Source organism: Mangifera indica, chromosome 4 (assembly GCF_011075055.1).
Source record: "Mangifera indica cultivar Alphonso chromosome 4, CATAS_Mindica_2.1, whole genome shotgun sequence".
NCBI classification, from domain to species: domain Eukaryota; kingdom Viridiplantae; phylum Streptophyta; class Magnoliopsida; order Sapindales; family Anacardiaceae; genus Mangifera; species Mangifera indica.
The window spans coordinates 16,343,113-16,356,816 of NC_058140.1; the positions used below are offsets into that span (position 1 = coordinate 16,343,113).

Genomic DNA, 13,704 nt, shown 5'->3' on the forward strand with positions numbered 1-13,704 from the left:
TTAGGCCGTGTTCGTTTTGTGCCAAACTCTAATTTTGTTTTTTGACCTCTTTTATATGGCAATTTGGGAAACTTTTACATCAAGCCTTTGATTCTTTTCTGGATTTTATACTTTGTTAAAAACTTTAACAAAGAAATATTGCTTAAACTTTTTTTAATGTAATTTATCGAAATTAGCATAACATATTACTTAGGGATAATTTTTTACTTGTTTAAATATAATCTTTCATAGGGATAATTAAAAATTTTCACAAATATGATTTATTTGAAGTGTAATTAATTTTACGAACTTATTATATAACATCATGACAAGATGTAAAGAATGTATGAGATTATGTGACTATTCGAAATATTCAAATAAGGTATATCAAACTAAAACATTATATGTATCATCTTTCGACTCATAAGTCATTCTAAAAAGAAAGATATATAGACCCAACTGACTTTAGAAAACTTGTATTTATTTTAGGATTTTACTATAGAAAATGGACTTAGTAATCCTAACAAAAAGTGATCAGGAGCACCAATAAATCCCAACAAATATTGAATATCATTTAAGGATGTTTTTAAACCATTAGAATATTGCATAAATGGGTTTCTATGTCAAAAACTTTGGGTCTTAAAATTAGAACAATAATATTATATATATATATATATATAGTAAATAATATATATATAAATAATATATCATTATATAATTAAATATTTTTAATTTTTAATTTAAAATTATTTAATTTTATATATATTATATATTAAAAATAAATAAGTATAATTTTATTGTTTTTAAAATTATCCTAAAACATTTTAGTTATTAGAATTATTGAAAATTGAATTATTAAAAAAAAATAAAAAAGGGAAAAGAGGCAGTGGAATGAAGAACCAAACAAGGCCTTGGGGAAAACAAAATCAACTTCTGTCAGGTTCTGGAGACAGAAAGCCACGGAGCCACACAGTTTCGAAGGTCATCTTCCTCCTGGTGACGGCTGGGTTGACGGACAATGTATGCGATCGGATTTTGATGCCACCTCTGATTCTTTTAACCTGTTATTGGCTTCTACTTTTGCACTCAGCTCACTCATCCTTCCACGTGTCATTGTTTCATCAATAAGCTGTTCCATCTACTGTATGTTTTTACTTATTGGCGCGCGTATTACAAAGTGGATTTTAAATAAGCAAGCACCTTTTCGCCTCTAGTTAAATTTTTATTTTCACACTTTTATTCAATTTTAATATCCGGATTTTTAAATCATAATTTCTATTTACTATAAAATTAGTAATATAATTGCAAGAAAATATCTTTAATAATGTTACCTATCTTTCGATTACCATAAGAGTCAATTCACATTATATAATTTCATTTCCACTGTATAAGTTACACAATTTGTATGAGACATTATTGTGACATAACAGTGAAGTGCTCCCATCACAGAACTTCATTATTCTTTTGGAAAATTACATGAAGCACACCAAACAAATCAAAATCTTCTTCTACTTCACACGCTTGTTACTATCGAAGTTTGATAAGAGAATTTCGTTTTAAACGGTACTTCCCACATTTTAATTATACGTTAGTAAATTATAAAATATTTTCTGTTTTAATGAAATTGTATATGTAAATAATTAATATAAATTTATGTATAGATGATAATATATTTTTATATTATTAATAAAATAATAATAAATTTTATTAGTATTTTGACGGAATCCATCACCTGAACGGATTGGGTTCACTATTGGGATGTGTTGCACCAAGCCCTACATTTCACGGGTCTTAACCCAACTCATGGTCCAAATCCACACCCACCACGATGAGTTTCGCAGGAATCTAAAGCTATGAACATAGATAGTATTTTCGACGGTCTTCCCAAGATCCTTTGGAAAAAACAAATCACGAACTCTGGCTAAATCTGCTAACAAGAGTGAATTCCTATGGCTCTGTTGATTCAGTTTAAGGTTCATTCTCATTCTGGTAAGTATAAGAATAGGTAGAAAAGCTCGGACCTCCGAGTGATGCAGAAATGGAGAATGTATGTGAATGTATAAAGCCAGTTATCTTCGGTCAGCTCAGTCGAATTATCCGAAGGGAGACCCAATAGATGAGATGATCTTTGTGGTATAATTACAACTCATTCATTGTCTTATAATACTGAGATACACCAAATCCTTGAACAGACAACTTAAATGACCAAACAGAAGATCAAACAGAATCACTCAAAACAAAACTAATTGAAATATTTTAAAACTGAGAACACATCATCGCTCTACCTTGCAGCCTTGGTGGCCTTAACATCTTCACCAGAAGAACTCCCTTCAGCAATATTGATAACCTTGGGCTGCCTCTTCTTCTCCTCGGCAAGCTTCGGCAAGGTGATCCTCAACACCCCATCTTCAAGATGAGCTTTAACATGCTCCAAATCCGCATTAACCGGCAGCTTGAATTGCCTCCAGAACTTCCCAACAGTCCTCTCAGCTCGGTGCCATTTCTCGCCCTGAACTTCCTCTTCACTCTTCCTCTCCCCGCTCACTCTCAGCACCCTATTCTCTTCCACTTCGATTTTGATATCCTCCTTCTTCATCCCTGGAATATCAAGGGTGATCACGTGGGCTGACGCCGTTTCCTTCCAGTCAGCTCTTGCTAAAGCCAGAGTCTCCACGCCTTTTGGGATTGTTAGTGGGGTCTGTTCCAGGATCCTGAGGGGATCTTCTGTCGGGAGCATCATGTCGAAGAGCGATGGTCTTGTGTATGGGCTTAGTGCATTAGCTTGTGTTGCCATGAATATGATTGTTAGCACGAGAAGGCTTCTTGGATTCGCCATATTGGTTTGCATTGAGATTTTTAGGAGATTGTTGATGTAATTTTTTAGCTGTTTCCGATGATAGAACCGCAGAGAGGTGAAGTAGGTATTTATAGGTTTAATGGTGGATTATCTGGATTGTTCTCTAGAAGTGTTTCGATAGAAAGTGTGAGAAAACTCTAGGAGGATTGAGAGAATTGTTAGGATGATGGGATGCTTGAATTGACAGACCAAGGCTTTTTTTTTTTTTTGGAATGTTCTGGAGAAAACATTCATGGGTAGAGGATTTGAGTTAAAAAGTTGACACGACATGTGGGCTTTCCAATACAGAGATCAGCAATAGTTGATGGGCCAAAATCCAGTTAGTCTTAGCCCATATTTTTTATTTAACAAAGGAGTCAAGCAGGCGCCAAATTTCTATATAAAATCAACTTCATATTTGTGTGCAAAAAGAACCAGAAGTTTGCTGTTCTATGCAATCCAAAAGATAAAAGGGAAATTGAAATTCCAAAAACTTTCAATAATATACACAGAGAAAACACAATTCTATTATATTTGAAGGATTCTTCACACAATGGTATAATTCAAAACACGTGGCTTTCAAAAACATATAGCCCAATCAAACTTCAGACAACACTGATCAGTGTTGTATCATATGTGAGAGAACATTTGAACAGTAGCCTGACTTGTGGAAAGAGCTCAACTTGAATATGTTGAACATGTAGTATAAATGATTTATTCACAGTATTCAAGCCAAGAGACAATAATTAGTTGACATGATCTATAACGATAAAACAGTTTTAGTTACCTATGAAGCTTTTGAATTTGGCTATGCAGTCCAATGCACGCTCAAATTCACTTTCTTCCAAGGCTATGGTGAAGCGGCAGTAGTCAGGGATTCCAGTCCATGAACTGCTGTTGATGCATAAACCAGTTGCCTTGACTATAGCTTCTCTGATATTTGAACAGTCAAGCTTGATTTCTTCTGAGGTAGAATCTTCGTCAATGCATCCATCTTGAGGTGAACGCTTGATCTTTATGGACTCGTTGAGATAAGCAGATGGTTTTGCCACCATTGAAATACCACCACAAGATTGTAGCACATCCCACCCACACTTCTCAAGCGTCTACGTGAAAATCAAATGAGAAAGAGGTATAAATAAATGCATTACTCACAAGTTGAAATCCTAGCCAGAGAAGAAAAAAAAATACCTCTTTCAAGTGCTTCGATCTGTTCTCCAAATGTCTTACTCGTTCCTTAACAGCAACCAGCAGGTCTCCTGTTTTTTGCTCAGTCTGACCCAACAACTTCTTTATAGAATATTTGGCAGTGGTGTGAGGTTTGCATAATCCAGGAAAGCTATTAAAGGCATCAACCAACTGAGGCTGGTTCAGAACCAAAAATCCAAATTTTGGTGCTCCAGTGAGCATCTTCAGAGACAGTCCACCAAGCAGAGACACACAGAAAGATGGGTTGCTGGAAGAGCTCAGCTTTGACAAGGAACTTTCCAAGTCCCAGCCGCCCCAACCCTCAAAGTTGAATTCTAATCCTGAGAACGAAGTATCAATCACAACTCTTGCCCCAAATTTTGCACAAATAGTTAATATATTCTCCATTTCTTTGTTGCTGTAAAGCACACCAGTAGGGCTAACTGTTGGACCACTAAGGTAAAGCCAAGGCTTCTCTACAGTCTCAAGCCCTTTGGTGAGTGTCCTCTCTGTCAACTTAAAGCCCACTTCAGCTTCAGTAGGGATCTTAACAATGTTAGTTTTCAAAAATTTGGCTGTAGAAACATAGTTCCCATTTGACCCGCCGGGAAAGCACAATGTTCCACCTTCTAGAATGCAGCATAAGACCAGCTTATTAAACAGAGCTTGAGAGCAATCTGCATATATAAACTCAGAATAGTTATAGACTGGGAACCCATAATTGCTTTTGATAAATTGTTTGATGCTGGGAGTGACATCAAGTTCTGACTCAGACATGTTTTGTCTCGCAAAACTTTCAAAGATAGCGGCTTTGACTGGGGATGGTATGGGCAAGAAGCTTTGGTCGACATCCATGTGAATCAGAGAACACTTTGGTGTCTCATTGATAGACAATTCAGCACTGTTAAGCACTGATTTGGCTGAACTAGAAAATCCAATCATCTCAGCTGATTTAGCATTTTCACACACCCTCTGAAAGTGTGTAGCAAAAATAGATTTCATGAGCTTCATAATTTGTGGCGTATTTCAAATTATTGAATAATCATAAACAACATGTTGTAATAGAATCAACAAATAAAAATAATCATACTAATCATGGAAGAGTTAATCTACAAAGGAAATATTATTTCTTAGATACTTTATATACACATCATAAGTATATGTTTCCTTAATAGAAAAGAAAGAGAGAGGGATAACAACCTGTTCATGTGGATGTCGATCAGCAAGCTGAAAAGCCAGAAGCTCATGGAAAATACAACCGTAATAGAATTGACTTATCAGTGCAGTATTCCCTTCTAGAACTTCCACTGTCTTAGACAAGGCCTTACAGATAGCCTCTTCTTCTGAAATGACAAAAGCTACTTCTAAATCTGAATAAACCTGGAATCAAGACTCCGAATACAGTTAATGTTGACTTCTCAGAACTAAAAAGCCGAAAGAAAAATTATGAATATGAATCTCGACATTCATCTTAGGGCTGAACAATTAGATTAGACAAATAGGAATCTTCCTCTTGGAATGAAGACAAATAAATACCTGATTTTTCACAAGACCACATACAATTGCAGCATGGGATGGCAGAGAATTCCCCGCAAGATACTTTAGGACCCCAATGGAGCTTGGGAGGCTGGATAGCTCCAGGTGATTAGAGATGTCTAAAAAAAGACGAGATCCAGTTTCTCTTGTAACATCCAAAAGATGCACAAAAGCTGAACTGGTAACAGCCTCAAAATCAGCAATCCCAGAAACTACCACCTGAGGCCTCAGCTTCTTTATAAGCTCTACCATCAATTCCGACTGACATGGTGCTTCAATTACTGTGAGTACATCTTCTGAAGGAAATTCGGTTTCTGTACCCTGAAAATTAGGACATAAATGTGTTCATGTGGCAAGAATAGACAACATTCTGAAAAGGAAAAATAATAATAATAAGAGAAAATGTCTCTGATCCATGATTCTAGCCAGGTCCAACATTACAAACAATAACAACACTAAGTTCTGAATACATTAGACATTTCAATATGGAAACTCTCAACTCCATGATTCTACTCAGCAAAAACCATCTCTTACAAAAACAGATGAAGCTATCACTGATTCCAATTACCTTTGATTCCAAAATAAAGTTCATTGCCCAAGTAATTGCCACCAAAGTTCAAAATGTACAGCTTTTTATTATTTTATACCATCACTTGTTAAAATTGAGTCACTCAACTATGATAAAAAAGGATGAAATAAATGCATTAGAGACGGATCATACCGTAATTGTTAAGCTTGTTAACCATTGCCTGGGTAGGTGTCGAGTTAGATGTTCGTCAACAACTGCAAGATGAGGTGAGAATAATCTAAGAACATTCTCGATTGCTACAGCCCTTGATGGGAAGACAACTACATTCTGGATTGAGAATGGGAGAAGAAAAGTCAGAAATGAGGATCTTTTCAAACAGGAGAGAAACAGATACTAACACATCTTTTAACTCTTGCAGCATTCTCAAACTAGAACTTATAACAGAAGTGAACAAGAGTAAGTCCAAAACTGATACTTGTAGATCACCATCTGTTCTACATCAGAAAAAGTATGCCAATAGGCCCAATTCTAATAGAACACTTCCAAGCTGATTATTTTATTGGTGTTCACTGAAGCCCACAGAACAGAATAATTTAATGCGCCACACAGCATAGTCCACAGAAAAGACACATCAAATAGTCAACTTAAAGGAGGCCTAGTGCAAAAAGATATAGAAATCAGGTGGAATTCCACATGACAGTGTGTCCAACAAATATAAGAATGACCAAGGCATCAACCAATATTTGATGAGTCTTAGATCAGATAACACTGGATAGTCAACTAAAGCATAGAGCTTCACTATGCCCAGGACTTCCTTTAAAGTTTCTCTTTTAAGGTAGAAGCCAAAGACCTCAAATAATATGACAGACTATGTTCACATGAAAACACTTCAAAAGAATGCAAAACAACCTACGTGTAGGCTTAATAGCATCTAGAACAGTAAATGAAGATGATCTGTCCAAGGTGTATAAACAAGTATGTAAACAGAAAACAATCACATACAACATGTATCAACAACTGACTTGTAGTGAAAGTTTTCTCACATCAGCACAGAGGGGAACATGGTGGTATGTTTTCATAAAGTCTGCAATGAGATTACGAAATCTTTTGCTTCCAGCTGGTGGCTCATATGGGAAAAAAGAATGCTCTTTCAGAACACTGGCAAGATAAGCTAGGAACGGAATCTTCTCATCAGCAACAGAATCATCCTCAAATGATAAATCTAAAGAGCTGCTTATCTCGTGAAAGCCATTCTTAAGAAACTCAAAAATTTTCTTCACCTGGCCATTCATTCAAATCATCATCATTTTAGTCTTTTTTACCATGTAAAAAAATTTTTACTTCACTAATAAACAAGCATAAAAAGAAGTGAAACCTGGTTTGGTTGACGAAGTTGACAACTGTAAACTGACAAAGCATGAGAGATCCGTCCACCAGCGTTTCCATAGGCCCAGGCTGTTCGAGCACAAATAGGTTGATCTCCAGAAAGCCCCATGAAGAACTCAAAACGATGTGGATTGCTCTTCTCAATTTCAACTAAGGCTGAGATATCTGTGTCAGTGGCCTGCAAAAAGACAATTTAAGAGGACAAAATATTGGATGGATAAATGATTACTGATTAAAAACTAATTTGCTTGCCTGAAGAATTTTAGTCTGCCAAAGCTTGTCCACACGAAAACCACGACGTTCAAACAAGCGTTTACAAACAGCTTGTCCCGGACGACCTCCCATGTTGAAGATCATGATTCCTAAAGGTTTGATGACAGCTATTCCTTCCTCCACTGCCCTAGCAATCAGACCTAAGCCAAACTGATCCTCAACAAAACCCTATGAAGGAAAAAAAAACGTTGTAGTAGGAAATGAAACACAAATATTACATCAATCATTACTGTCTCATGTGTCACTTGCATTGCTCAGTCTTTTTGAAAAGAGAAGGATGAGCATCATTGATCAAAGTACTTTAACTGTATCAAACAGGATATATAGTTTATAGTTATCAATAAGGTGTAATACATATGCATAACAAATTCATCATTAAACATTAAGAGGTTCTCAATGGCATCTCAGACATTCATTAATAAATTAATAAAGAATCTAGAACAACCTGCAGTGCACAATAGTTACTCAATGAATACAAAAATTCTTCGCTTGCATTTTCCGTGATCATCTTGGACATAGCATCTGGATTGGGGTTAAGAATCTGCATCAATGAAACAGAATGAGTTAAGTAGGAGACAAAATAATTCCTGATGCCATCCATAATGATGCCAGATATAACAACTTCAACGAAAAAAGACACTGGATAATGTCATAAGGGCTGCGGTTCACAATAATACCTGGGGTATGCATCCAACAATTCGATCAAGCTGAATGTCATGATCTCTACAATAAGCCAGGAGATCAGATTCTTGGAATTCCACCCTATCCAATAAAGTTTTCTTCTCTGCATCATAAATGAGCTGACCTTTCTCATCCAAAGCATTTAAGTACAAGCTTATCCAAGAAATTTTTATTGCCCTGGGATTGATATCAAGGCCGTATACCTGGAAGATGGACATATAGACCCCATAAAGAACTGCAAAAAGGTTCTTTTAACCAACCACTACAAAAAATCTTTAAAACAAAAACAGAAGTATAATTTTCTAAACAGATGTGATACGCAATAATACAACACATTGCGATGCTAATAAGTTATACAGATCAACAAGATCTTAAATTCAAAAATATCAACAAGACCTTGTGAAGGGATGAAGCATGGTCAGAGAACATCTAGAGACATGGCTGTAGATGAATCAAAATCTGTCATGACTCATGAGGGATGAAGACACAAACCTTTGAAGGCAACCACTTCTCAGCTATGGCAATGGTTATCCATCCATTTCCACAGCCAAGCTCAGTTACTGTCTTGTCCTTAAAGACAGAATCTGGATGTCTATTTAGTCCTTCATAAAAAGTAAATGACCAGTCTTCTGGGATAAAAATGCTAGGGATCACCATCGTTGTCAATTTTTTTCTTCCCTGGTAGCCTGTACTTGGCAAAGAAGAGTGTCAAAGAAGAAAATCCAGCAAACATGATAACACCTAACACAAGGGGTCAATTTAAAAATAACTTATGTCTTGGCCAAAAGAAAAATAACACATGATAAATCTGATGAATTGATACTAAAATTATGAACAACTCACTAGGCTATCAGAGATAAAATTTGAAGTGGGCGAATTTTAATGGCTGTTAAACTTTTTACAAAGAATAACCATACAGTTGCAAATTAACACAATGCAAGCAGGTGTGTATGTTGGTTTATTAATTGTGCATGTACGTGCAGAAAATTAAATATATAACCAGGTGAACCTCAAATAATTTGAAACAAAATATAGGAGCATGATTAGTGTTACAGTCGAAAGATAATAGATATTAATAATTGAATTTAGTTCACTCAAATCCTGTCATACACTGATAGATATTTACACATCCAAGATCATTAGCAAAAAACGAAATTAAGTTGAATAAACATCAAGCATAGTGAATTAGCTTAACAGGTAATCACATATTAGAATTATTACCCACAAAACAAATTCACTCTACCCTATGCACATACATTGCAGTTTTCCCAAACCAAGAAATTTCCATTTTGATTAACTTTTATAGTGTAAACAGTCCAAAACCGCTCTCTCCTTTCAGCAAGTATGGCTTTGACCTCAAAGCAAACTAATTAAACTAAATAGAATTAAACTTTAAAGTGACACCAATATGGTGCTGTTTAATAATCCAAAAACATTAAAAAGAGCAGGAAAAAAGACAAACTGTGGGGAAAAAAAAAAAAAGCAAAAGCTCAAGCTGTGTACTCAGAAGACGACAAAAATAAGCTGAAACTATGTCTTTCGTTTTCCCAGAAAGCCCAAAGGACTATTTCCCACCCAAAGCATGTTGGATTCTTAAGTTTCTCCCTTTTAACTTTGATAATTTTAAATATCCACCCATTAATAATTAAAATTTACGGAACTTTAACCTTTTAAAATTTTATTTATTTTTGCCCCCCTAAATTTTAAAAACTAAAAGTTTCCCCCAGTCTAAGTTTAAAAAAATGACAGTTTCTCCCTAAGGTTTTATTTCGAGATCTCCAGCACTATTGCCAGTAACTTCTCCCTCCCAAAGCTTACTTTCCCTCCAGCGGTTTCTCTCCTCCCATTTGGACATCCAATAGGCGTCAGAGGATCTATGGAAGGCGAAGAGCTGGGGAAACGAAACCCTAAGAGAAAATTGTCATTTTTTAAAACTTAGACTAAGAGAAACTTTTAGTTTTTAAAGTTTAGGAAGACAAAAAAAGATTTTATTTTAGTTTATTTTTAATATTATAAAAAAAATGATAATTTTATCTTTATTATCGTTAATTTTAACGGTTAATGAGTGGGTATTTGAGATTATCAAAGTTAAAGGGGGAAAACTTGAGAGTGCAGCATACTTTGGGTGGGAAATAGTTCTTTGGCCTCCCAGAAACTGCAATAACGATGGGGCAGGCACGGGACACGCAAGAATTTTCACACTCTCATTGGTTCCTCGGAATATCCACTAAAAGAATAAAAAAATAACAAAAACTACACCAACCACGTCCGCCTCCTGTTCACTAAAAACGAAAAAGATAATAAGGAAATATTCACTTGAAATTTCTCAAACCACACCAAATATCAAGAAATTTCATATAAACTATGAAAATTCTTCAAAACAAAATAATTAAAAAAAAACTGCACCTAACTAAAGCTCTCTAGTATTTGACAAGGTTTCTACCACAAGAGTATCATATGGTTTGTTAAAAATTTTCATGAAATTATCAATAAAAAGCTTTCGTAGAATGTTCCAGCAACAAAATGATGAAAATAATTGATGAATGAAAATAATTTGAACAAAAAAACAGAAATATCAAATAAAGAGTCTCTACATTCATCAAATATCTCTAAAAAACAGCTAAATCAAACCAAAAGAGCTCAAACTAACTTAGTTCAAATCAAACGATCGCTTCCATCAACTAAAAAAATCAACCAAATCAACGACCAGCAAATAAAAGCGGCTTGATTAACAAAACTAAAACGGTTAACAGTGTAAAATGGAGCGAACCTTCGTACTGGTCCAAAACGATGTCCTGGATCCGAAAATGATACTTCTCGAGGCACTGATCGAAGTCTCCAAGACGTTTCTGAAGATCCGCGAGAAAGATCCGAGCCTGAGTCCGAGTGCTCGGATCCTCCAGGCGCTCCAGAACTAACCGGAACAATCCGTAGGCCGCGTCACCGGACGTCTCGCATTTGCTCAAAAACTCCTCCACCGAACCGATCGCCTCCATGTTGTCTCCGGTGAGCACGGAAAAAAGCAAGGTACAGTAAAGAGAATAAGAAGGAAGAAAGTGGAAGTTTGTTGGTTTGCAGTCTGCGGTTTACTTTCCGGGTTTTTGTCCAACGCAGGAGAGTATTTATGTAATTTCATACCAGCTTGAAGATTGACAAGACGTTGGTCATTTGGAATTTTTTATTATTTTTCTAAAAATAGTACTAAGGGAGGGATCACCAAGTTACGCCTCAAAAAATAAAAAAAATAATATATATTATAAATAAATAAATATGGCATGAAATTTCATTAGTCAAAGTCAAATGTAGACCTGTTATTTTTTATGGTAAGATTTATCACAGTATTAGTTAATGTTAGGGGTGGGGTGTGTATTTATAAATTTGTTGAATTTTAATTATTTTTAATGTCAATATTATCTTCAGCTCAACACACTAAATATGAATATAAATTGTTGTTTATATAATTAATTAATCATAATTAAAAAGAACTTCAAATCTTAATTGATTTATTTTAAAGAAATTGATCGAGATTAAACTATAATGCTAAATAATAGATATTAAAAAGGGATTTATTATAACATTATTAATTGAATTCAGGATTTTTTTTTTGTAAGATTATTCTGAGATAAAAACCGACAAAGTAATGTTATCAGTGTGAATTAACATTTTTCACCATCAAGAAATTAAACGAGGTAATAATGAATTAATTGTAGGAGATATAAATCTGAAAAAAAAAAAAACAAAAATTGTCAATGATTTCTTATTTTGAAAGAAAATGAATATAAATTATCACATTTTCAGTTAGATTTATATATTTTATATAATATGGCGGTTTCATATATGTTTTATACTAAGTATATATAAAATACATATTTTATATGTATTTGATTAGGGATGATAACGACGAAAGGTAGGGAGGGGATATCAATCTCCGTTTTTGACCCATTCTCGTTACGGGAATGAAAATAATTCCTCTTTTTATATCTTTGTACATGTAAAAAAAAAATTTCTCTTTATACCCTTTATACACACAATATAAATATATTAAATAACAAAATTAAGTAATATTAAAATCAATCTACTATTTTAAATGTTACAAATATAATATATATTAACCACTTTAATGTGTATAACGAATACCTAAATAAATTAAAAAAATATAAATAATTTAAAACTATAAAGATATGTTAGTATTTTAAATAAATATGTTAATATAAAGATACGGGAACGGAGGTGCGGTGGCAAAGGGGTGGGATGGAGATGGGATACATTTATCTCCGTGCTTGATTACAGAGATTTTTTTTATCTTTATTTTTATTTTTTTATTATTTTTATCAAATAATTTTCTCTTTATTAAGATTAACAAGGGTTTGAGCCCCTAACATGGGTTCAAAATTACCATCTCAATAATTGATCAATATTGTTAAAATGAAACACGTTTAAATTAACAAAACACATTGGCATTTTCTTACTGTGCTCAAAAAAAGTTGCCTGTCTTGTATCCATCATTTTCAATTTATTTTTCTTTTTGGCCCACGTAAAAATAGTACATAGTAAGCACAAAAAGGGGCCAACCAAGCATGCCCAAATTTCAGTATTGCTTGTCATATTGACATGTTGAGTCCTATCCAACCGCAAAATGTGAGGCCCTTATTTTACAGATGCCATCACCTTTCATTTTCCTTCTAAATATGGCTCGACGTCCACGTATTTAGGCATCTGTTTCTTTCCATCATTTTTTTTTTTGTTTCACATGGTTAAATAATTTCATATGAATTTTCGGTGCCGGTTGGTTTTAAGTCCGAATCTATCGAAATATTAAAAATAAATTCAAATTTTAAAAATATTTGATTTAACAAATTTATAATCTTAACTAAATTTAATACAAATCTATTAAAATAATATCATTTTAATTTATATGTATTAAAATAATATTATTTTAATTAATTTTTACTAAATTATACTATTAAATCAAAACTTAAAACTTAACTTAAGTTTAAATTTGAAAACTTCTCTCAAATGATTTGAATTTGAATAATTTTGTGATAAGTTTAACGAGCTCCAATTTATTTGAGGGGGAGTTAAAAGAAAATGATACATTATAGATAGACTCTTCAAATTGGCTAACTATTGTTCTCTTTGCCTAGTTAACCTGCAATTGGAGTTCCTTTTACGGCTTGGAATTGAATTTTTCTCGGTAAGGATAAGACATAAATTTTATACAAAGGTCGTGTTTGTCCTATCTCCTTTTTTTGGTTAAAAGACAAAATTTTAATCAAATTTTCCTATTTTTTTATAA

General features: G+C 34.0%; 2 protein-coding genes across 2 annotated transcripts; both read right to left on the reverse strand.

Annotated features, from left to right (window-relative positions):
• Window positions 1–2,106: 2,106 nt before the first annotated feature.
• Window positions 2,107–3,033, reverse strand: LOC123213763 (22.7 kDa class IV heat shock protein-like). Its single transcript, XM_044633297.1, has one exon. It carries the CDS (start codon window positions 2,825–2,827, stop codon window positions 2,261–2,263), a length of 567 nt encoding a protein of 188 aa, XP_044489232.1. The 5' UTR covers window positions 2,828–3,033; the 3' UTR covers window positions 2,107–2,260.
• Window positions 3,034–3,320: 287 nt separating this feature from the next.
• On the reverse strand, window positions 3,321–11,499 carry LOC123213762 (methionine S-methyltransferase). The gene is made up of 12 exons (XM_044633296.1): window positions 11,179–11,499; window positions 8,901–9,094; window positions 8,405–8,611; window positions 8,173–8,268; window positions 7,707–7,895; window positions 7,444–7,632; window positions 7,112–7,348; window positions 6,261–6,395; window positions 5,540–5,860; window positions 5,204–5,383; window positions 4,007–4,975; window positions 3,321–3,921 (listed from the first exon to the last, which is right to left on the reverse strand). The coding sequence occupies exons 1-12, from the start codon at window positions 11,402–11,404 to the stop codon at window positions 3,595–3,597; spliced, it is 3,270 nt and encodes a 1,089-aa protein (XP_044489231.1). The 5' UTR covers window positions 11,405–11,499; the 3' UTR covers window positions 3,321–3,594.
• Window positions 11,500–13,704: the final 2,205 nt, after the last annotated feature.